General features: G+C 37.1%; 1 protein-coding gene across 2 annotated transcripts in view; it reads left to right on the top strand.

The window, feature by feature from the left end:
- NCOA6 (nuclear receptor coactivator 6) overlaps positions 1-24,303 on the top strand; it is a 104,498-nt gene that overhangs the window by 23,320 nt on the left and 56,875 nt on the right. For both annotated transcript variants that reach the window (XM_021689022.2, XM_021689021.2), the window contains 2 exons: positions 16,775-16,877; positions 22,779-23,060. In XM_021689022.2, coding sequence (XP_021544697.2) covers positions 22,826-23,060 — 235 coding nt within the window. In that variant the 5' untranslated portion in view covers positions 16,775-16,877; positions 22,779-22,825. The remainder of the gene's footprint in view (positions 1-16,774; positions 16,878-22,778; positions 23,061-24,303) is intronic.

Here is a 24,303-nt window from a genome sequence, read left to right as displayed (position 1 = left end):
ATGCTCCCCACTGAGCGAGGAGACCGAATGGGACTCGATCCCAGGACCCTGGAATCATGACCTGAGCCGAAGGCAGATGTTTGACTGAGCCACCCAGGTGTCCCTCGTGACATTAAATATTTCTGAAAAGATGAATCTTAATGGAGAAGCAATACCTGAGAGAGGGTCTTCACCAGAATCCCACTATGCTGGCACAATTTTCTTGAACTTGTCAGCCTCCAGAGAACTGTGAGAAATAAATTTCTGTTGTTTGTAAGCCACCCAGTGTGTGGTACTTAGTTATAGCAGCTCAGACTAAGACAATTGTGAAATGAGAATTTAACAAATTTTTTTCCAGCTATTTTACCAATTTGTCCCAAACTATAAAATTATCCTCCCCCACAAAGAAATGTGACACAAAATTCATTAATAAACAATCAGAACTAGATAAAAAGTCAAGTCACCAACAGCAACCCACAAAGTAGAAGACAATATTTGCAAATCATAGATCTGATAAGGGATTTGTATACAAATTATATCAAGAACTCAGTGTAACAAGAGACAAAGAAGGACACTACATAATCATAAAGGGAACGATCCAACAAGATTACATTAATGGATAGATCATCTAAGCAGAAGATCAACAAGGAAACAGTGGCTTTGAGTGACACATTGGACCAGATGGATCAAACAGATATATTCAGAATACTTCATCCTAAAACAGCCGAATACATATTCTTTTCAAGTGTACATGGAACATTATCCAAAACAGATCACATGTTAGGCCACAAAACAAGTCTCAACAAATTAAAAAAGGTTGAAGTCATACGGTGCATCTTTTCTGACCACAGTGCTATGAAACTAGAAATCAGTCAAAAGAAAAAAATCTAGAAAGAACACAAATACATGGAGGTTAAATAATATGGTACTAAACGATGAATGGGTCCACCAAGATATCAGAGAGGAAATAAAAAAATACATGGAGAGAAATGAAAATGAAAATGCCAGAATCCAAAATCTTTGGGATGCAGCAAAAGCTGTTCTAAGAGGGAAGTTTATAACAATACAGGCCAGCTGCAAGAAGCAAGAAAAATCTGAAATAAGCAACCTAACCTTACATCTGAAGCAGCTAGAAAAAGAAGAACAAATAAAACTGCAGACCAGTAGAAGGAAGGAAATAATAAAGAATAGAACAGAAATAAATAGAAACTGAAAAAACAATAAAACATTAATAAACCAGGAGCTGCCTCCTTGAAAAGATCAACAAAATTAATAAACCTTTAGCCAGACTCATCAAAAAAAAGAGAGAGCAGGAACTCAAATAAAATCAGAAATGAAAGAGGAGAAATCACAACTAACACCACAGAAATACAAAGGATTATAAGAGAATGTTCTGAAAAATTATATGCCAACAGACTGGACATCCTAGAGGAAATGGATAAATTCCTAGAAACATATAACCCCCCCAAAACTGAATCAGGAGGAAATAGAAATTTGAACAGAGTGATTACCAGCAGTGAAATTAAATCAGTAATTGGAAAACTCCCAACAAACAAAAATCTAGGACCCAGTGGCTTCACAGGTGAATTCTACTAAACATTTAAAGAAGAGTTAATACCTATTCTTCTCAAACTATTTGAAAACATATAAGAGGAAGGAAGACTTCCAGATTCATTCTATAAGGCCTAAGCATTACCCTCACCCTAAAACCAGATAAAGACACTACAAAAAAAGACAACTACAGGCCAATATCTCTGATGAACATAAATGCAAAATCCTCTACAGAGTATTAGCAGGGGTGCCTAAATGGCTCAGTCAGAAGAGCATGTGACTCTTAATCTCGGGGTTGCAAGTTCAAGCCCAACTTCGGGTGTAGAGATTACTTAAAAAAAATATTAGCAAAAAAAAATTAACAAACCAAATCCAACAATATTTTAAAAATCACTCACCATGATTAAGTGGGATTTATTCCTGGGATGCAAGAGTGGTTCAGTATTTGCAAATCAATCAACATAATACATCACATCAACAAGAGAAAGGATAATGATATGATCATTTCAATAGATGCAGAAAAAGCATTTGACAAAGTACAACATCCATTCTTGATAAAAACCCCCAACAAAGTAGGATTTATACCTCAACATTATAAAGGCCGTATATGAAAAACCCACAGCTAACTTCATACTCAGTGGTAGAACTGAGAGCTTTTCCCCTAAGATCAGGAACAAGGCAAGGATATCTACTCTCACCACTGTTATTCAACATAATACTGGAAGTCCTAGCCACAGCAATCAGACAAGAAAAAGAAATAAAGGGCATCCAAATTGGTAAGGAAGAAGTAAAACTTGCACTATTTGCAGATGTCCTGATACTATATATGACCCTGGGGCACCTAGCTGTTCAGTCTGTAGAGCATGGGACTCATGCCCCATATTGGGCATGGAGCCTACTTAAAAACAAACAAACAAACAAAAACAGCCCTAAAGACTCCACCAAAAAACTACTAGAGCTGATAAATGAGTTCAGTAAGGTTGCAGGATACAAAATTAATATACAGAAATCCATTGCATTTTTATACACAAATAATGGAAGTAGCAGAAAGAGAAGTTAAGAAAACAATCCCATTTACAGTTGTACCCAAAAAGAATAAAATACCTAGGAATAAACTTAACCAAGGAAGTGAAAGACTTGTATTCTGAAAACTAGAAAACACTGATGAAAGAAATTGAAGATGACACAAACAAATGGAAAGATATTCCATGCTCATGGATTGGGAGAACTAATGTTAAAATGTCCATACTACCCAAAGCAATCTACAGATTTGATGCATCCCTAACAAAACACCAACATTTTTCACAGAACTAGAACAAATAATCCTAAAATTTGTATGGAACTACAAAAGACCTGAATAGCCAAAGCAGTCTTGAAAAAGAAAAACAAAACTTGAGTTACCACAATCCAGATTTCAAGATACACTGTAAAACGGTAGTAATCAAAACAGTGTAGTACTGGCACAAAAGTGACACATAAAATAATAGAACAGAATAGAGAGCCCAGAAATAAACCCACAATTATATGGTCAATTAATCTAAGCAAAGGAGGCAAGACTATGCAATGGGAAAAAGTCTCTTCAACAAATGGTGGTGAGAAGACTGGATAGCTATATGCAAAAGAGTGAAACTGGACCACTTCTTCCACCATACACAAAAATGAAATGAATTAAAGACCTAAATGTGAGACCTGAAACTATACAAATCCTAGAAGAGGGTACAGGCAGTAATTTCTCTGACATCAGCTGTGGCATTTATTTTCTAGATATGTCTCCCGAGGCAAGGGAAACAAAAGCAAAAATAAACTATTAGGACTACATCAAAATAAAAAGCTTCTGCACAGCAAAGGAAACAATCAACAAAACAAAAAGACAGCCACTGAATAGGAGAAGATATTGCAAGCAACATACCTGATAAGAGGTTAGTATCCAACATATATAAAGAATTTACGAAACAACACACACACAAAAAAACAACCCAAATAATCCAGTTTTAAAAAGGGCAGAAGACATGAACAGACATTTCTGCAAAGAAGACATCCAGATGGCCAACAGACACATGAAAAGATGCTCAACATCACTCATCATCAGGGAAATGCGAATCAAAACCACAGTGAGATATCACCTCTCACCAGTCAGAATGGCTAAAATAAAAAACACAAGAAATAACAAGTATCAGCAAGGATGTGGGAAAAAAGGAACCCTTGTGCACTGTTGGTGGAAATGCAAACTGGTGCAGCCATCTCAAAAAATTAAAAATAGAATTAGCATATGATCCAGTAATTCCACTACTGGGTATTTACCAAGAATATGAAAACACTAATTCTAAAAGATATGTGCACCCCTATGTTTATTGTAGCATTATTTACAATAGCCAGATTATGGAAGCAGCCCAGGTATCAATCAGTAGATGAATGGATAGGGGCACTTGGGTTGCACAGTCAGTTAAAGCCTCTGACTCTTGGTTTTGGCTCAGGTCGTTATCTCAGAGTCATGAGATCGAGCCCCGAGTTGGGCTCTGTGCTCCACATAGAGTCTTCTTAAGAATCTCATTCCGTCTCCCTGGCGCGTGCGCTCTCTCTCTCGCTCTCAAATAAATCTTTTTTTAAAAAAAATAGATGATGGATAAAGAAGATGTGATCTGTATACACAACAGAATATTAGCCATAAAAAATGAAATCTTGCTATTTGCAACAATATGGATGGATCTAGAGGGTATAGTGCTAAATGAAATAAGTCAGAGAAAAACAAATACTATATGATTTCACTCATGGAATTTAAGAAACAAAACAAATGAACAAAGGAAAAGACAAAAAAGCAGACTCTTAAATGTAGAGAACAAACTGGTAATTACAGGGGTGGGAGTGGGGGGGATGGATGGATGAAATAAGTGAAGGGAATTAAGAATACACTTATTTTGGGGCGCCTGGGTGGCTCAGTTGGTTAAGCGACTGCCTTCGGCTCAGGTCATGATCCTGGAGTCCCGGGATCGAGTCCCGCATCAGGCTCCCTGCTCAGCAGGGAGTCTGCTTCTCCCTCTGACCCTCCCCCCTCTCATGTGCTCTCTCTCTCTCAAATAAATAAATAAAATCTTTAAAAAAAAAAGAATACACTTATTTTGATGAGCACTGAGTAATGTATAGAATTATTGAATTACTATATTGTACACCTGAAACTAATATAACATTGTATGTTAATTATACTGAAATAAAAATAAAAGAATGATAAAATGTTAAAGATAAGATGGGAAAAAATATATATCAAGAACTTGTATAATTCAATAATAAAGAGTCAAATAACCCAGTTTTTAAAAATGGGCAAAGAATTTGAATAGATATTTCTCCCAAACAAATTGTGCCAGTCAAATAAACGTGAAAATATGCTCAACACCATTTGGCACCAGGGAAATGTCAATCAAAATCACAGTGAGACACCACTTCATATCCACCAGGATGGCTATAATCAGAAAGGTAATAACAAGGGTTGGTGAGAATGCAGAGAAATTGGAACCCTTGTACACTGCTGGTGGGAGTGTAAAATGGTGTAACTGCTTTGTAAAACAGTTTGGCAGTTCCCCAAAAGGCATAGAACATACGACCCAGCAGTTTTACTCATAGGTGTATGTATATACCCAAGAGAAATGAAAGCATCCACACAAAAACTTGTATACAGGGGCTCCCGGGTGGCTCAGTTGTTTAAACAGCAACCTTTGGCCCGGTCATGATCCCGGGGTCCTGGGATCAAGCCCCACATCGGGCTCCCTGCTCAGTGGGGAGTCTGCTTCTCCCTCTCCCTCTGCCCGCTGCTCCCCCTGCTTGGGCTCTCTCTCTCTGTCAAATAAATAAGTAAAATCTTAAAAAAAAAACTTGTATACAAATATTCATAGCATCTTCATAATAGTGAAAAGTGGAAGCAACCCAAATGTCTATCAACTGATGAATGAATGGATGAATAAATCTGATATTTTTTGGTAAGGAGTATTATTTGGTAATTTAAAAAAAATAACTGTGACTTGCTAGAACACCTTGAAAATATTATGCAAAGTGAAAGAAGCTGGTCACAAAAGACGAGTTATTATATGGTTTCTATTATATAAGATACCTAGAATAGACAAATGTACCTCGACCTAGTCTAAACCTCTACCCTTTAATTTAACCCATTAAATTAACAACAGAATTGTTCATAGTACTCAGACGAAGATGATGACTAGTAATAGTTCATCTTTATTTCATACCTTATAGATCTTCCTTTTCAATAACTATTTTTTTTAAAATAGCATTTATTCAAGATATTTATTCAATAAATAAGCAGCATTGAATAAATAGAAAAATAATATGGAAAGAAAAAATCAATCACAATACCAAGTAATTGATATAGTTAAATGTCAAGGATAAGGAGCATAATATTTCTTTTTTTTTTTTAAAGATTTTATTTATTTATTTGAGAGAGAGAATGAGAGCACGAGAGGGAAGAGGGTCAGAGGGAGAAGCAGACCCCCTGCTGAGCAGGGAGCCCGATGCGGGACTCGATCCTGTGACTCCAGGATCATGACCTGAGCCGAAGGCAGTCGCTTAACCAACTGAGCCACCCAGGCGCCCCAGGAGCATAATATTTCATTCCTTAATTAGGGGATTAGGGCAGTGTTAGGGTTATGAGTTAGGGATAGGGTTAGGGTTAGCCATCATGCAAAATGGCTATGAGGGAGTAGACATGGTAAGTAGCCAACCTCTGATGACTATATAACTAGAGTAGGGCTGGTCTTGCACCTTTATAGACACTTCCTGGATGTTGGGTATTAAAGGACCAGAATTCACACTCTTCATTTGTGCTCAATGCTTATCCCATGGAGGCTATAAAGCTGAGCAGGAAAAACACATTTAACCCCGTGGTTAGAAAGGAATTGAAGGCTATTAAGTACCTGAAGATTTGAAAAACTTTTGAAGTAGAATGGAGGGCAGTAAGAGGTGGCAGAATTCTGTCTAAACAATTAGAAGTTTAATGTCTTATATAAAAAAAAAATAGCATTGGTGCTAATCATATTTATGACAATTTTTTAGACTTAGCCCTATGTTTAACTGATTTCATCCCTTCTCAAGGTCTTTGTTTTTGGTTAATTATTATTCAGATAATATTTTTATGAAAAGTACTAGATGAAGGTATCTTTATGTTAATTTTACATTGAATAACAGCTTGGTCAGGGAGAGAGCAGAATTATTAGGTTACATTATTTTCCATCCCTAATTCTTCACTATTTTGGCATTGTCTTCTGGTCTTACAAAGCAGAAATCTAAAGCCAGCCTGATTTCTGCTTCTCTGTGTATGACTTCTTTTTTTCTTTGTCGGTTGATTGTGGGGCATTTTCTTTATCCTTGAAATCTAAAAGTTTTACCAGAAAAAAATCTAGTTGTCACTATCTTTTCAGTAATTTTGCCTGTTTTTTTTAATTCAATTAGCCAGCATATAGTACATCATTAGTTTCTGATGTAGTGTTCAATGGTTCATCAGTTGCCTAAGGTATTTTGTGAGTTTTTTTGAGCTAGAGATGCAGAACATTCTTTGACTCAGGAAAGTATTCATTTCCCTTTTATTTATTTATTTATTTATTTATTTATTTATTTATTTTAATTTTTTTTTAAGATTTTATTTATTTGAGAGAGAGAGTGAGAGAGAGAAAGAGCACAAGAGGGGGAGCGGGAGAGGGAGAAGCAGACTCCCCGCTGAGCAGGTAGCCCGATGCGGGACTTGATCCTGGGACTCCAGGATCATGACCTGAGCCGAAGGCAGTCGCTTAACCAACTGAGCCACCCAGGCGCCCTCATTTCCCTTTTAAAAACCTTTGATTATTGGGGCACCTGGCTGGCTCAGTGGATAGAGCATGCGACTCTTGCTCTCAGGGTTGTGAGTTCAGGCCCCATGTTGGGCATGGCACCTACTTAAAAAAAAAAACAACAAAGGGCGCCTGGGTGGCTCAGTTGGTTAAGCGTCTGCCTTCAGCTCAGGTCATGATCCCAGGGTCCTGGGATAAGTCCCGCATCGGGCTCCCTGCTCAGCGGGGAGTCTGCTTCTCCCTCTGCCTGCTGCTCCCCCTGCTTGTGCTCTCTCTGTGTCAAATAAATAAATATTTAAAACAAAACAAAAACAAAAAACTTTGATTATGGTTTCTGTTCATTTGTTTCAGGGATAACAATTAGTTGAAATTTACTTCTCTCTTCTCTCCTTTTCGATCTTCTCTCATAGTTTCCCTTACTTTGTCCTTTCCATCTCTATTATGGAAGTTTCTCAAATTTGTAATCCCCATACATCTAATCAAGTATTCTGCTCTTTACACTTCTAGGATTTGAAATCTGAGTTGGCATATTTACTTTTTAAATGATTTTTCCTTTGTTTTTTCCCCTCTCTTATTTCCACTTTTGTATCTCACCTACTTTTCATTTCTGTCTATGGACTTTGATCTCTCATTTCAATGTTTTATCAGATTTGTTGAGAATAATGTAGTTGATATCTAAAATTTAACCTGTTCCTCCTTACATATTCACTTTCTGAATTACAAATCAGTTTCTCTTATGTTGTGGAATGTCACCTCCCCTCAGTTATTCTTCCTTGAAAAAAGAGAGGGGCATATAGGTCTAGCACCTACCAAATAAACAGGATAGATAGGTACCTCACTGGCTACTTGGTGGTACTATAAATTGTCCTTTCAGATGTTAAGCTCAAGGACTAATTGGTGCACATAGTTTCAGAATACTTTTTGTGTCTAGCAGGCATTTTTGTGCCTCCTACTTGATTGAAGGGACAGGGCCAAGGGGGATACTTTCTGTGGCCTGGGTAATTTGACTTTGGAAAAGAGAATTTGTTTTTGATAATTTGAAGCCTAAGCTACAAATACCTGTGGTTCCTAAATGTAAGGTTCCTAGGGCTTTTGTTTGCCCAAGTCTTCCGGCATCTGTCTTCGGATTCCAAGATGTGTGTACTACTTTGTGTATTATAGAACCTGAAGTAGAGAGGGGAGGCCATGGGCATGTAATAGTGCTGACTGTTCTAAGTGGGTCTGTCATAGTAGGGTGGTACACCCTCTGCCATTGTTGGCTCTGGAGAGAGCGGTTTTATTTAAAAATTTTTTTAAAGATATTTATTTATTTGAGAGCAAGAGAGAGTGAGCACAGGGGGCGGAGAGGGACAGAGGGAGAGGGAGGGAGAGAATCCAAGCAGACTCTTTGCTGAGTGCGGAGCAGACTCAGTACTCAGTCTCATGAACCTGAGAATCAGGACCTGAGCCGAAACCAAGAATCAGATGCTCAGCTGACTGAGCCACCCAGGTGCCTCTGGAGAAAGCTGTTTTAGAGCAGGTAGTTGGAGGAGGTGGAGCAACATGTGGGGGTTAGAAATCTGTTACCTTCCTGCCTAGCTCTTTTGTTGTATTTCAAGCCCCATTCCTGCCTTGGGCAGGAAAGTAATCTTTGGGTCAACAGTTCTTTGAGCTGTGCAGTTCTAATTTCCAGTGTTGTTAATAACTTTGACTCTCGGGCGCCTGGGTGGCTCAGTTGGTTAAGCGACTGCCTTCGGCTCAGGTCATGATCCTGGAGTCCTGGGATCGAGTTCCGCATCGGGCTCCCTGCTCGGCGGGGAGCCTGCTTCTCCCTCTGACCCTCCCCCCTCTCATGTGCTCTCTGTCTCTCTTCATTCTCTCAGTCTCAAATAAATAAATAAATAAATAATAACTTTGACTCTCATTGTTTCCTTAAGTATAACAGTGAAAATACCAATGAAAAATTAGGGTGTGGAGGCAATGATAGAGATGAACCAGGTATTGTTAGGTAGCCTCCATTCTAACTTCCAGCTTGGATTTACTTTTTGAAAGGAGGAGGATGAGAGAATAGTGTGGAAAGCAGCCACTTGTGGAAGAAGAGTTAGAGATCTTGCACCAAATGATTTCCAGTTCCTCAGGGAAGTATGATTAACATTGAAGTCAAATAGACAAGGATTAAAGTAATCATAGTGTCCCTAGATCTGGAAAATGTTAGGCCATCATTTTCTAAATGACAACATGGAAGCTAAGAAGGGTTTAAGGGACTCCAAGGACATAGAAGAAAATCAAGATGGAATACAGGGTGGTATAGTTCACTTTTAGATTCTGTTTAGTCATGTTTTATTTGATTTTCTGACATACGATTTGGTCTGTATTATATTAAAAAACAAATTTAAGGAACAGTCAAATTTTATAATAAGCAAAAGAAGAAAAAGCTTTCTCCATCACTTTCTTGGAACAAATTCATAAGCCACATTCCCCACCTGACTCAGTTTCCTCATATAAGGTAAATTAAATAATGTATTATGAAAAGTGTGGTTCTAAACTTTTGCCTCATATTACAATCACCTGGCTAGTGTTTAAATGCCCAAAGCTCAGGCCACAGTGCAGACTTAGTATGACTCAAGCATTATTTTTTAAAGTTTCCCAAATAATTATAATGTGTAGCCAAAGTTGAGAGCTATTGAAGTTCTTTCAAGGCATTTGAAAGATCCATTTGATCTCAGATATTCTGACTTCAGTCATTTTGGAGTAGTTGGGGCAGTTCTAATTAGTGAGTATTGGCCTGAAATAAACTAGATCACTTGGTTCTGATATTTCTGCCAATTGTGCACTGTCTATGAGTAGGGTAGAGTCACCCTAATAAGAAGAGAGTTTGGTATATGGTGGAAGAAACATTGAACTTGAGGTTGAAACACCAGACCTCGCAGGGCTGGATCCCAGGACCTGAGATCATGACCTGAGCCAAAGTCAGATGCTTAACCAACTGAGCCACCCAGGCACCCCAGCTCCCAGGATTTATTTATGCCCACCTCCCTCCCAGCTTCTTAATATGAAAAATTTCAAACATACAGAAAATTTGAAAGAATAATACAGTGATGATAGTTTGCTATATTTGCATCATGTCTGTCTAGCTACCTATCTTTGCTGAATATATTGAAAATTAGTTTCTACACAATCACAAATAACATTACCAACCCAGCTGAGCCACCCAGGTGCCCCGTACCCAAGAATGTTTTTAAAAATGCCCTAATATCTTCTGTTACTTCACATTCAGTTTTTCCCACTGTCTGAAAAACATTTTATGGCTGTTTTCTTCAAAGCAGGTCTAAGTAACATTCATGCATTGCATTTGGTGGTTCTATCTCTGAAGTCTTTTAATTGAGAACTGTATCTTCCCCCATCTCTTCCCTTACGATTTTGGGTTTTGAAGAGACCAGATCAGTTTTATTGTAGCAAGTCCCACATTCTAGATCTGATTAGTTCTTCATGTAATGGAATACTTCTTCTTGTAATTGTTCTCATTGCTCTTTCTCCTGAATTTCCTGTAAAGGAAAAATTAGGTTTAAAGATTTGTTTAGGGGGCGCCTAGGTGGCTCAGTTGGTTAAGCGACTGCCTTCAGCTCAGGTCATGATCCTGGAGTCCCGGGATCGAGTCCCGCATCGGGCTCCCTGCTCAGCGGGGGGTCTGCTTCTCCCTCTGACCCTCCTCCCTCTCGTGCTCTCTCTCATTCTCTCTCTCGCAAATAAAAAAAAAAAAAGGATGTGTTTAGAACTAGGTTTAAGCATTTTGGGTAATAATACATTGTAGATGATGACTGGTACTTGAGGTTACATCACATCAGGAGGCATAAATAAAAGGTCTCACTCTAATTGTTACTGAATTGATCACCAGGTTAAGCTGGTGACTGTCATATCTTTCCATTGTAAAGGTACTTGATTTCCCTTTGCAATTAGGAAGTAATCTGTGGAGTAATCCTTTAGCACCATGGGACTCTTCTGTTTCAATTTTCAGCAGGTGATTTTTAGCACCCCTTGATCATCTTTGCCTGAATCACTTATTTCATTGGAGGTTGCACATGGTGATTTAAAAAATTCTTACCTTTTGCATTTATTAACTAGCATTCTAATGTAAAGGAGAGCTTTCCCTCTCCACCAAGGATGAACCCTTCTTAAAAGAAGTTAAATTGCTTGCTTCATTCTTTTTCTTTATCAGTCTTCAGAGTAAGGAGTTGATGTCATAGTTACCCGTAATGGTGACTTCTTGAGCAACTTTTTTTACTCTCTGAGCTATTACTGTGTATTTATGGATTCTTATTTATTCATGATATTATAATGAATTTTAGTCATTATTCTTTCCAATACTTAAATTGTCTCAAATTGCTGGTAGAAACCCCTTAAAACTGGCTCCTAGGTCTTTGTGACATGCTCCCCATTGGTCTGAATGCTTCCTTGCCTTCTGATACAACATGATTTTTGAAAAATTTACCTTGAAGATATAATTTTTATTGTTTTTTTAATATTTTTTCTAGCTTATTTTTTTAAAGATTTTACTGATTTGTCAGAGAGAGAGAGAGAGCACAAGCAGCGGGGGAGGGGTAGAGGGAGAAGCAGGCTCCCCGCTGAGCAAGGAGCCCGATGTGGGACTCAATCCCAGGACCCTGAGATCATGACCTGAGCCGAAGGCAGATGCTTAACCGACTGAGCCACCCAGGCATCCCTAGAGTATTTTGTTTTAAAACTAATGGATAGGGCGCCTGGGTGGCTCAGATGGTTAAGCGTCTGCCTTCGGCTTAGGTCATGATCTCAGGGTCCTGGGATCGAGTCCCGCATCGGGCTTCCTGCTCCTTGGGAGCCTGCTTCTCCCTCTGCCTCTCTCTCTCTCTCTGTCTCTCATGAATAAATAAATAAAATCTTTAAAAAAAAAAAACTAATGGATAAAAAATATTTTTCTCCTCTTTTCTCGCCAAAAGTAGAGTACTATAGTCAATGTTTTTTACTCCTTGTTTTTTCTTCTCTCAACAATACATCTTGGAGATCATTCCATATCAGTGCATAGAGAGCATTCTTATTCTTGCTGCATTTCCTTTTTATTACATGTACTTTAATTTAATCAGATGGACATTTGGGTAATTTCCTATCTTGCTATTGCAAACAGTGCTTTAGTGAATAACCTTGTAATATATGTCATCTAGTGTGGGAACAGGTGTACCCTGTAGGATCAGATCACTAACCAGAAGCAAGATTGTTGGGTTAATGGTATATATAATTATAATTTTGATAGATAATACCTAATTGCTGATGTTAGACTACCACTAGCAATGAATGAGAGTGTCTGTTTTCCCATAACCTTGCCAAAAGAGTGCGTTATTAAATTTTTGGATTTTTGCTAATCTGATGAGTGAAAAAAATTATTTCTTATGTATGAAGTTGAATATTTTTTCATATGTTTAAAGTTCATTTGTATTTCCTTTTCTGTGAATTTTATCATATTCTGTGTCCATTTTTGGACACAGTACTTTGTCCAAATTACTGTTCTTTTTATTTTATATATCTATATATGCACACACACATATATATGCACACACAAAAACACCTGTGTTTTTTTCTATAGTATGTTTATATATGGGAGATTTGCTCTTTCATCAATGATATGATTGCCAATATTTTTTCTTACTTTGTCATTTGTTGTTTGTTTTTTGGGGTTTTGTTTTGCTTTACTTGTGGTGTTTTTTGCTTTGCAGAATTCTTTGATTTCTATTCAAATTTATCAGTTTTTTAAATGGCTTTGGATTTTGAGTCATAGTTAGAAAATCCTTACCAACTCCAAGGTTATAAAGATTTCTTCTGTATTTTCTTCTAATACTTGTATGGTTTCATTTGTTACATTGAAGTTTTGGGTTCATTTGGAGTTCTCTTGATATGAGGTATAGCTCTAATTTTATTTTTTCCGTAGACGGCTACCTACTCCCATTTAGTGAAAAATCGATTTTTTTCTACCTTTATGAGATATTAAAATTCCATATGCATTTTGATCAGTTTGGGGGATTTTAGTCTTCCATTAGTTTCCCATTCGTTTATATGCCAGTACTACACAGTTTTAATTATTGAGGCATTATGTTTTTATATCTGGTAGGACTTATTCCTTTCACTACTCTTATTTTTCAGTTGTTTTTTTTTTTTACTCTTCTTGTTTCCATATGAACTTTAAAGTCAGCTTGTCCATTTTAAAAAATAACAGCATTTTTTATTGGGATTATTAAATTCTAAATTAGGGAGAATTGCTGTTTAGGAGTCTTTTTATCTAAGAATGTGGTATATCATTCCATTTGTTCAAGTCTTTTTTATATTTGAATCCTTCTTTAGTGTTTTAAAAATTTCATCTTGAGTTCTGCATTTTCTTTTTAATTTATTCCTAAATATTTTTTTGTTGCTGTTATAAATTAGATTTTTTCCCACGTACTGGTGATCAATTGCATATGTTATAAAAACTATTGTTTTCTGTGTATTTTGTACCATACCTAAAGTATTACTGAATTTTCTTATTTTTCTTGGTTAATTTTCTAAGATGTTCAAGAATACAAATACAAATATTATCTACTAATAGCGATAGTTTTACACTCTTCTTCCCAATTTTTTACTATTATTAGTCTTGTTTTCATTTCACTGACTTTATACCTTTGGCACAGTGTTTAATAATACATAGTGGATATCTGTCTTCTTCCCAACTTCTCCACGTTGAGCAAGCTGCTGACTTTAGGGCTAAAAAATATATTTTGTCATGTTAAGGAACTGCTTGTATAGTCCTAGTTGATTTTTTTTAAAAGATTTATTTGTTTATTTTAGAGAGGGAGTGAGAGAGCCCGCATGTGAGCTGGGGGAAGGGGCAGAGAGAGAGGGAGAAAGAATCCTCTAGCAGATTCCCTTCTGAGCATGGAGCCAGACACAGGGCTCAGTCCCAGGACCCTGAGATCATGACCTGAGCCGAAATCAAGAGTTGGCCGCCCAACCAACTGAGCCACCCAGGTGCCCCATTTGATTTTTTTTTTTTAATCAAGAAGTGTTGAATTCTGTCAAATGACTTTTAATATCTGTGGAGATGATCATATGCCTTTTTCTCTTAGTTTCCTCATAGTGATCCTTCCTTGCATTCCTAGACCAAACTCCACTTAATTGTGATGCATTATTCTTCTTCTAATGTACTGTTGTATTCTATTTGAAGTTTGATTTAGAATCTTGCATCAGCATAAGAGAGATTGATCTGTAGCTTTCTGCCTGCAGTTTGTATCAGCTTTTTATTTTTTAAAGATTTTATTTATTTGAGAGAGAGAGAGAGGGTGCACGAGCAGGAAGGAGAGGGAGAAGCAGCCTCCCTGTGAGCAGGGAACCTGACATGTGGGGCTCAATCCCAGGACCCTGAGATCACAACCTGAGCTGAAGGCAGACACTTAACCGACTGAGCCACCCAGGCACCCTGTATCAGCTTTTGATACTCATCTTATATTTGCTTCATAAAAATATTTAGGAAGTTTTCTTTCTTTTTATATGCTCTGGAATAGTTTCAGATCACTAGACTTATCTGCTCTTTAAAGGGTTAATGTTTCAATTAAATATGTGTGGTGCTTTTGGGGAGCATTATCATATTTACATAGATAAATGTGAGCAAAAGCTTGAAGAAAATAGTCTCTATGGTCCTAAATTTTAATTTCCTTTGTTTCTGTGGCTACTTTGTTATTTCTTTTTTTTTTTTTTTAAGATTTTATTTATTTATTTGACAGAGAAACAGCGAGAGAGGGAACACAAGTAGGGGGAGTGGGAGAGGGAGAAGCAGGTTTCCCGCTGAGCAGAGAGCCCGATGATGTGAGGCTCCATCCCAGGACCCCGGGATCATGACCTGAGCTGAAGGCAGATGCCTAACGACTGAGCCACCCAGGCGCCCCTACTTATTTCTTATCTTACGTATTTGGACTTGTCCCTTTTTACTTACTAGATTAGCTAGTGGTTTAACTATTTTATCATTTTCCCCCAATGTACCAATTTTTCAATTTATTTATTCTGCTGTTTTTCTATTTTCTAATTTCTACTTTTATCTGTGTTAATTCCTTCATTTTGATTTCTTTCAGTTCACCTTACCGGTTTTTCCCTGACTTTTTGAGTCAGATGTAGAGTCAGATTTCTTTTTCTTGTTTTTTCTTTCTTTTCCCTGATGTAGGTATTTATGGCTGTGAATTTTCTTCTTTACTGGTTCAGCTATATTCTTTAGGTTCTAATATGTGTAATATTTTCCTTATTTTGGCATTTTCTAGAAATTTTGCAATATTGATTTCATTTTTAACCAAAGTCCAAGGGTTTTGTTGTTGTTTTAAGTTTTGAAGAGGCCTTCGTTTCTTGATTTTATTTTAAGTGTATAATTTCATTAAGTGCATTTTCATCAGAATATTATCCCACTGTTACTTTTTGGATTTATCGAGGTTTTTTTTTAAATTCTAGTATAGTTAACATACAGTGTTATATTTGTTTCAGGTGTACAGTGTAATGGTTCAGCAATTGATGAGCACTCAGTGCTCATCAAAATAAGTGTACTCTTAATCCCCTTCACTATAGAGATTTTCTTTATGGCCTTTCTTAAGGTCAGGTTTTGTTAATGTTCCATGGAGACTTAAAAAGATGGCTTTTTCTTAAAATACAAATTAATGCATAGTTTTTTCTCTAATAATTATTAATACCTAGTACATATATCCATCTAAACTTTTGAGATTATAAAATCAGTATTTGGCGATAATGTAAAACCGTAACAGCCAAGTTGAAGATGTTGTAGACTGATATTATCTTATTAAGTGAGAATTTTTTCTGAAGCATGACAAAATTAGGCACTTTCCATGCAAAATTTCTATGTGTACTGTAAAGAATACTTAGAAAAACTGAAAATTTGAAAAGTAAAATGTATAGATATTATATATAAAATCAGAAAGAAACTTAAATCTATACTTTATGCAGTTTAAAATGAATTTTGAAATTATGTTAGAACAAGTGGGTCTTATTAAATACAAAGTATTTTGGTTTTGACTCCAAGTATCTGCAAAACAGTGTGGCATGATGCTATCAATTTATTTTAATTTGACAGCTATAAAAATGGAGGTAAGGTGAGGAGGGCTCTAAGGCTTAGGGTCCCAGTTTCATAATTCTTAAGCTGGTATATGTCCCTGAGTTTTGCTTCCATACTCTTTGAAATGCTTGTTGAATAGTGGTTTAATCTCAGAAAAAAAGATATATTTTGTAGACTTAATGAAAACTGTGTTTTAATAGCCTCTGAAAATGTCTAAGTTGACTTGATAACTTGTGATATTTGCATTGACTTCTGTTACAAAGATGTCACTTCTGTAGTTTCTAATTTCTATATAATGCTGACACTTTATTTTCTCTCTCTCATTCTTTTTTAGAATTTTTATTGGCTGCTGCCTTGAGAATACCATCCCTAAAAATGCCAACTTGTTTGGACTTAGAAGATGACCTGGATAAATGATAAAAATTAAAGACATTTTGGTGAGTGAAATCTTACATGAAAGAGTGGTTAAGTTTCAGCTTAATTCCACACAACAGAATGACTCTGTACCAAAGTTACACAGCAGATAAAAAAGTCTTTCCTTCATCATCTGGCATTTTATCAAAGGAGAAAGTGGTCCTTCAGCCAGTTAGTGGGAGGCATCAGCATGTTTAATGAAGCCCAAAATTCACTAAGTTTGAATGCCTTCTATTCCTCTGGGGTTGAGACCTTGATCTCTTTTTCTTTCTCTTAGAGAGCCCACAGACCTCTCAGGAGGCACATTATAACTTTTTTTTTTTTTAAGATTTATTTATTTATTTGAGAGAGTGAGAGAGAGAGCACGAGTGGGTGGGGCAGAGGGAGAGGGAGAGAGAATCTCAAGCAGACTCCGCACTGAGCAAGGAGCCTGATGCAGGACTCAATCTCATAACCCTGAGATCATGACCCAAGGCAAAATCAAGAGTCAGACACTCAACTGACGGAGCCACCCAGCATCCTGGCACATCATAACTTTTTTTTTTTTTAAGATTTTATTTATTTATTTGACAGAGAGAGAGACAACAAGAGAGGGAACACAAGCAGGGGGAGTGGGAGAGGGAGAAGCAGGCTTCCCACTGAGCAGGGAGCCCAATGTGGGACTCCATCCCAGGACCCTGGGACCATGACCCGAGCCAAAGGCAGATGCTTAACGACTGAGCCACCCAGGCCCCACATCATAACATTTAAATGCATTTTAAATACCTAGTTTCCTCCAGCGCTATACCAAACCCAGCATAGTTCACCCAGACCTAGTGTTGGACTAGTCAATTAGGGGAGTCATAGAAATTGAAAACTGATGGCTGAGCCTTAGGCATCCATAGCATGTTTCATTTAGCCTGCAGGGTATTTTCCAAAAATGTAAAACTATTTTAAAATCTGGAGATTTCACTGAATATATGGATTTTAGTCTTTTCTTAAAATTCAGAACATCTACTAGTGCTCCCTCCCATCCTTCCAAAAAGGAAGTAATAAGCTGAAGCAGAGTAGTGACTACTTAACATAGGTGGGTATGTGAGTTTTCTGTTGCCCAAATCATTCATACAGTATGTGAAATGCATTTAATATCCAGTGTTCTTCTCCTATTTTTTTCTGCCTGACCCCTGTATGTGAGTTTGTGATTTCTGATGTGGATCATAGGGTCTTGTCTTTTGTTCACATGGCAGCCAAGTTGATCATCTGAATGGCCTGTGACAGTCTTTTCTCATTACCCAGCTACCTGCACCAGTCCTTTCTCTTCAGATTTAAATGTAAATCTGGTGCATATTAGCTGGTTATATGTATAATATATATGATATATAAATTTATATACTTAACAAGTAATATAAATTTAAACATTTACAAATATATATGTTTAAATATATTTATTTATTTTTAATCCTACTGTGATTTGGAAGATGTTCATAAGTAAGCTTCTAAGCCTTCCTGATGTCTGATGGAGTTTTACCTTGGAGCAGTACTATGTTGCTGGTATGCTTGCTTTTCTCTTTTCTTTCTTTCTTTCTTTTTTTTTTTAATTTTTATTATGAACAATTTCAAACATTTTAGAAAATTATACTACAAACAAAAATATAATGAACACCTATATACCCATCACCTATGTTTAACCTTTATTAACCTTTTGCCATATTTGCTTAATCTATTTTTCCCTCAATTTTATTTTTTTAAAGATTTTACTTACTTGAGAGAGAGAGAAAGTGAGAGAGAGTGAGAGAGCAGGAGGAGGAGCAGAGGGAGAGGGACAAGCAGACTCCCTGCTGAGCACGGAGCCTGACATGGGGCTCAGTCCCAGGATCCTGAGATCATGACCTGAGCCGAAGTCAGACACGTAACCAATGGAGTCACCCAAGACCCCTCCCTCAATTTTAAAGTAAATTATAAGCATCATGACATTTTACCCCTGAGTGCTTCAATATGCATCTCTTAAACAGTAAGAATATTGTCCATAACACCATTATTATCATGCCTAACAAAACTAGCAGTAATTCCCCAGGGTACCTGGGTGGCTCCGTAGGTTAAGTGTCTGAGTCTTGATTTCAGCTCAGATCATGATCTCAGGGTTGTGAGATCGAGCCCTGCGTCAGGCTCTGTGCTCAGCGGAGAGTCTGCTTGAGGTTCTTTTTCTCTCCCTTTCCCTTTGCCTCTCCCCCTGCTCTCTCTCTCTCAATAAAATAAATGAATGAATGAATCTTTTTTAAAAATTAGCAGTAATTCCCTAATTCTCCTAAAAATTTGCTTTACATCTTTTTTTTTCAAACCAAGACAATAAAGGACCATACATTGCATTTGATTTTTAAGTCTTTTAAATCTCTTTTAACATAGAATAGTTTCACCCACCTTTTTCTTTCATGACCACTGACATAATGAAGAGGCCAAGCCAGTTATGCTCTAGAAATCCTACCTTCTAGATTTGTCTGAATATTTCCTCATGGTGTTATTTAAGTTATTCCTCTATCTCCTGTACAAAGACTTGTTAGATTCAGTTTAAACATTTTTGGCAGGAATATTTCATAGGTAATACTGTGCAGTTTGGTCATTGTGTTTGGGTGATGACAGCCAGAGCCTCCCACTGTGAAGTTAGTTTTCCCTTTGCCAAGCAGCACATCTCTGGGCTGATACTTTAACATCATGTGAATGAATATCCAGTTAGTTCTCTGTCAATTTTTCACATGTTGTTTTATTCTTATTAATGATCCTTTTCTGAATTACTTTATTAGGGATCACAAAATTGTGATTTTTCTAATGATACTTTTTACATTTAAGTTGGCATTCTTCTATAAAAAAGAGCTTTCCTTTATCCACTGGAGCTGTTTGGCTATCCTGAAATATTACCCTGAATGATTTAGTTTGGAAATCTACTTCATTCTGCCTTGGAAAGATAGAATAAATAATATGCTTGCTTTTTAAATTTCTCCTGGATATCACATTTATTCTTGGGTTCTTTATAAAAGATTAAAAGAGCTCCAATTAGAAGTGAAACCAATAGATAATCTGGAAATTTATTATGTGGCGAGTGAGCAAATTCACTGGTGGTTAATCTTAACAAACCCAAAGAGGTAGCACATGGCTCTCTTATAAGTGAGCAAATGAGTTTCAAGCTAGTCAGCTGTAATCTGTTGTCTGTCTCCAAGAGCAGGGCACTGAACTGCATTTCACTTGAAGGTTGGTTAATTATTTTGATTATAAATCTTCTGTTAAAGACTAGATTTTAAGTGGACAGTATGTCAATGAATATGTAATGTGGAAGAAGCTTCTTTAAAAAGTTTTTGGAGGGGAGGCCAGCAATTTTTTCACACTGACTTTGTTTTTTGGGTTTTTTTAAGATTTTATTTATTTATTTGACCGAGAGAGACATAGAGAGAGCAGGAACACAAGCAGGGGGAGTGGGAGAGGGAGAAGCAGGCTTCCCGCGGAGCGGGAGCCCGATGCGGGGCTCGATCCCAGGACGCTGGGATCATGACCTGAGCCGAAGGCAGACGCTTAACAACTGAGCCACCCAGGCACCCCTTTTCTTTGTTTTTTAAGCATCTGTGTTGTGCCCATAGTGCCTTTAAACTGTTAGTTCCTGAATTTGGATTAGCTGATTTGTTGTGTCTGCCACTAAATGGTTTTCCAAATCCAGATTTGCCAGACTTCATGGCATGACCAGTGACCTCTTTGGAAGACTATCAAAATCCAGGGGTTTTAGTTGGTTTCCTTCTTTCCAGTTAAAGATTCTTTTGGAAACATATCTTAAATTTGAAATCCTCTTCTTGTAGTCATTCCAACTGTGGAATAGCTACTAAATGGCTCCAGTATTTCAGGCAGTCTCAGCAATCAGTCTTTTTCCTCATGAGCAGCAGCTTCTAAGCCCTAAAATCTTTTTTAGTCTTGTTTATTTACCTCTAAAGTTTTTTAAAATCTGTAAAGTACAGATGGCAGTTGACTAAAGGCATTGGTATTTATTAGGGATTTTCTGAATGCTATTGTTTCTTAACCACCCAAATCACACTATTCCTTTGTAATAGTCACAGTACTAGAAAAGGGTATGATTGTAAAACCGTAAGGTGCTCTGCTCAGATGTAAAAGGGTTTGTTTGGCTTTTTTTTTTTTTTTTCCATATTTACTTAAAACAGGAATTTTCCCCTAAGATTTTAGCTTAAATTGGTTTTGGGAAAGTCTTTGCTCCCAAGAAGTTTAAGTGACTATTTAAAAAAGAAAAAGAAGAAAGTTAAACAGTTTTTAAAAGTTGATACATTTTTTTCCATTTGTGCTGGTAATAAAACCTATTACAGCATATTTAGTTTTGCATGTCCCCAATGACTTCTATCATATTTGGAAAATAGGAAAAGAAAATTTACCAGTGATCTTACCAACCTAGCACAATCACTGTTTGCATTTTAGTGGATTTCTTTTCAGCCATTTTCTTGCAATTAAAGATGGAAATCCATCTTTAAAAAACACATAGTTGTAATTATAGTTTATGTAAGGAATGTTTTTAAATTAGAAGAGTTGTGTGAGGTTCTTATGTTTCCATATCATCCTCACTTAACGGAGATGCTAAAAAAGGAGTGGTCACTCACTTTTGGGTTAAGAATGTGATCTTAGTCCCAAAGCTAATGGAGAAAATGGCCACATGGTGTGATCTTTAGTACAGGTACTCTTTGGTAGACAACATAACTGAAAATAGCGGGTAATGTGACTTCTCTAGATCTAAAAGTTAAAAAGTAATTTAGTTCTGTCCTGGACATAGTTCTTTCCCTCCATAAACATGTGTTAACCACTTATTTTCCTTTCCTGAAAGTATTTAAAAATGTTTTTGTTTGTTTTGTTCCTGAATTATTATTTTTAGTCCTATCACTATTAATAACCCTTTAAAAGTTATTTTAAAGGGTCCTTAAGACTTTAGGATTTTAGGTAGTCTTGTGGATGTTTTTAGTTGGGTCAAGTTGTGCTTTTCAGATTAGAGAAAGAGAATGGCTCTAAAACATTGGCTCCTCTGAAACTTTTGTCGGGACAGGAATAAGGGGAGTCTTGGGGAACCCCTTGCTCTCTGGGGTCAGTCAAAGGTTTATATAAATTAATTCTCAAAATATAACTTGTTTATTTTTGAGAGAGAGAGAGCAAGCACAAGCAGGGGGTGGGGGCAGAGGGAGAAGCAGACTCCCCGTTGAGCAGGGAGCCTCATGTGAGGGATGTGGTCCCAGGATTCTGGGATCATGACTTGAGCCGAAGGCAGACGCCTAACCAACTGAGCCACCCAGGCGCCCTATTTCAAATATTTTTAAGAGTTAATTATTACAGGGCGCCTGGGTGGCTCAGTTGGTTAAGCGACTGCCTTCAGCTCAGGTCGTGATCCTGGAGTCCCTGGATCGAGTCCCGCATCGGGCTCCCTGCTCGGCAGGGAGTCTGCTTCGTCCTCTGACCCTATCCCCTCTCATGTGTTCTCTCTCTCTCAAATAAATAAATAAAATCTTTAAAAACAAAACAAAAAAGTTAATTATTACAGGGGCGCCTGGGTGGCTCAGTTGGTTAAGCGACTGCCTTTGGCTCAGGTCATGATCCTGGAGTCCCTGGATCGAGTCCCGCATCGGGCTCCCTGCTCGGCGGAGAGTCTGCTTCTCCCTCTGACCCTCCTCCCTCTCATGTGCTTGCTCTCTCTCATTCTCTCTCTCTCAAATAAATAAATAAAATCTTTAAAAAAAAAAAAGAGTTAATTATTACAGAATGTCTTAGTTTATCCTCTCTGTAATTTCTTAATTTTTATAGTGTGCTTTCTTATTACTTGGCAAATAAATTACAGTTTTCACAGAACAATGGGTTATACATTGTTGATTATATAATTATGCGTTGTAATGCCCTTTTTCTATCTTCTTTTTTCAAAGGTTTTCTTATTCTCCATTTGGCATATGCTACTGGAATAATATTCACCATGGTTTTGGATGACCTTCCAAACTTAGAAGACATCTATACTTCCTTGTGTTCATCAACAATGGAAGACTCAGAGATGGATTTTGATTCTGGACTAGAAGATGATGACACAAAAAGTGATAGTATTTTGGAGGATTCCACGATCTTTGTGGCCTTCAAAGGAAATATAGATGATAAAGATTTCAAATGGAAATTGGACACAATATTGGAGAATGTGCCCAATTTGTTACACATGGGTAATTTGCTTTAATTATTTTCTTCTTCTTGTTACTCTTTTTTAAAAGTGTTTGCTCTTCTGTGATTATCCTGAGTTTCACAAACTAAAACTGCTATACTGGATTGAAAGGCTGATTTTAAGTGCAGGATTTTATTTTTTATTTATTTTTTTAAAAGATTTTATTTATTTATTTGACAGAGATATACAGCGAGAGAGGGAACACAAGCATGGGGAGTGGGAGAGGGAGAAGCAGGCTTCCCGCGGAGCAGGGACCCCGATGCGGGGCTCGATCGCAGGACCCTGGGATCATGACCCGAGCCGGAGGCAGACGCTTAACGACTAAGCCACCCAGGCGCCCCGTGCAGGATTTTAAATGACATACAACATATTAGTTTCAGATATACAACATACCATTCCATATTTGTATATATTGTGAAATGATCACCACAATAAATCTAGTTAACATCTGTCACCGTACATAGTTACAATTTTGTTTTCTTATGATGAGAACTTTTAAGATACACTCTTTTAGCAATTTACAAATATGGAATAAAGTATTATTAATCATAGTCACTATGCTGTACATTATATCCCTGCGACAATAACAGGAAGTTTGTACCTTTTGACCCCCTTCACCCATTTCACCCACTCCCCGCACCCCCCAACCTCTGTCAGCCACCAGTCTGTTCCCTGTATCTATGAGCTTGGTGTTTTTGTTCTTGTTTTGTTTTGTTTTTAAGATTCCACATGTCAGTGAGATCGTACTGTATTTGTCTTTGCTTATTTCACTTAGCATAATGCCCTGAGGGTCCATCCATGTTTGTTTTAAATGGCAAGATTCTTATTTATGGCTGAATAATATTCCATTTTCTATATATATACCACATTTTCTTTGTTCATTCATCCATCCACAGACACTTAAGTTGTTTCCATATCTTTGCTTTTATAAATAATGCTGCAGTGAACATGGGGGTGCAGATGTTTTTTGAATTATTGTTTTTGTTTTCTTCAGATAAATATTAGAAGTAGAATTGCCGGATCATGTGATAGTTTTATTTTTAATTTTTTGAGGAACCTCCATACTGTTTTCCACAGTGGCAGCAACAGTTTACGTTCTCACTAACAATACATGAGGGTTCCTCTTTTCATCCTCACCAACGCTTGTTTTCTGTTTGTTTGTTTGTCAATTATAGCCATTCTAGTAGATATGAGGTGATATCTCATTGTGGTTTTGATTCGCATATCCCTGATGATTAGTGATG

Source organism: Neomonachus schauinslandi, chromosome 10 (assembly GCF_002201575.2).
Source record: "Neomonachus schauinslandi chromosome 10, ASM220157v2, whole genome shotgun sequence".
In the NCBI taxonomy this organism is placed as follows: Eukaryota; Metazoa; Chordata; class Mammalia; order Carnivora; family Phocidae; genus Neomonachus; species Neomonachus schauinslandi.
Note: the sequence above shows the minus strand (reverse complement) of the source record. Positions and strands in the feature narration are given on the sequence as shown.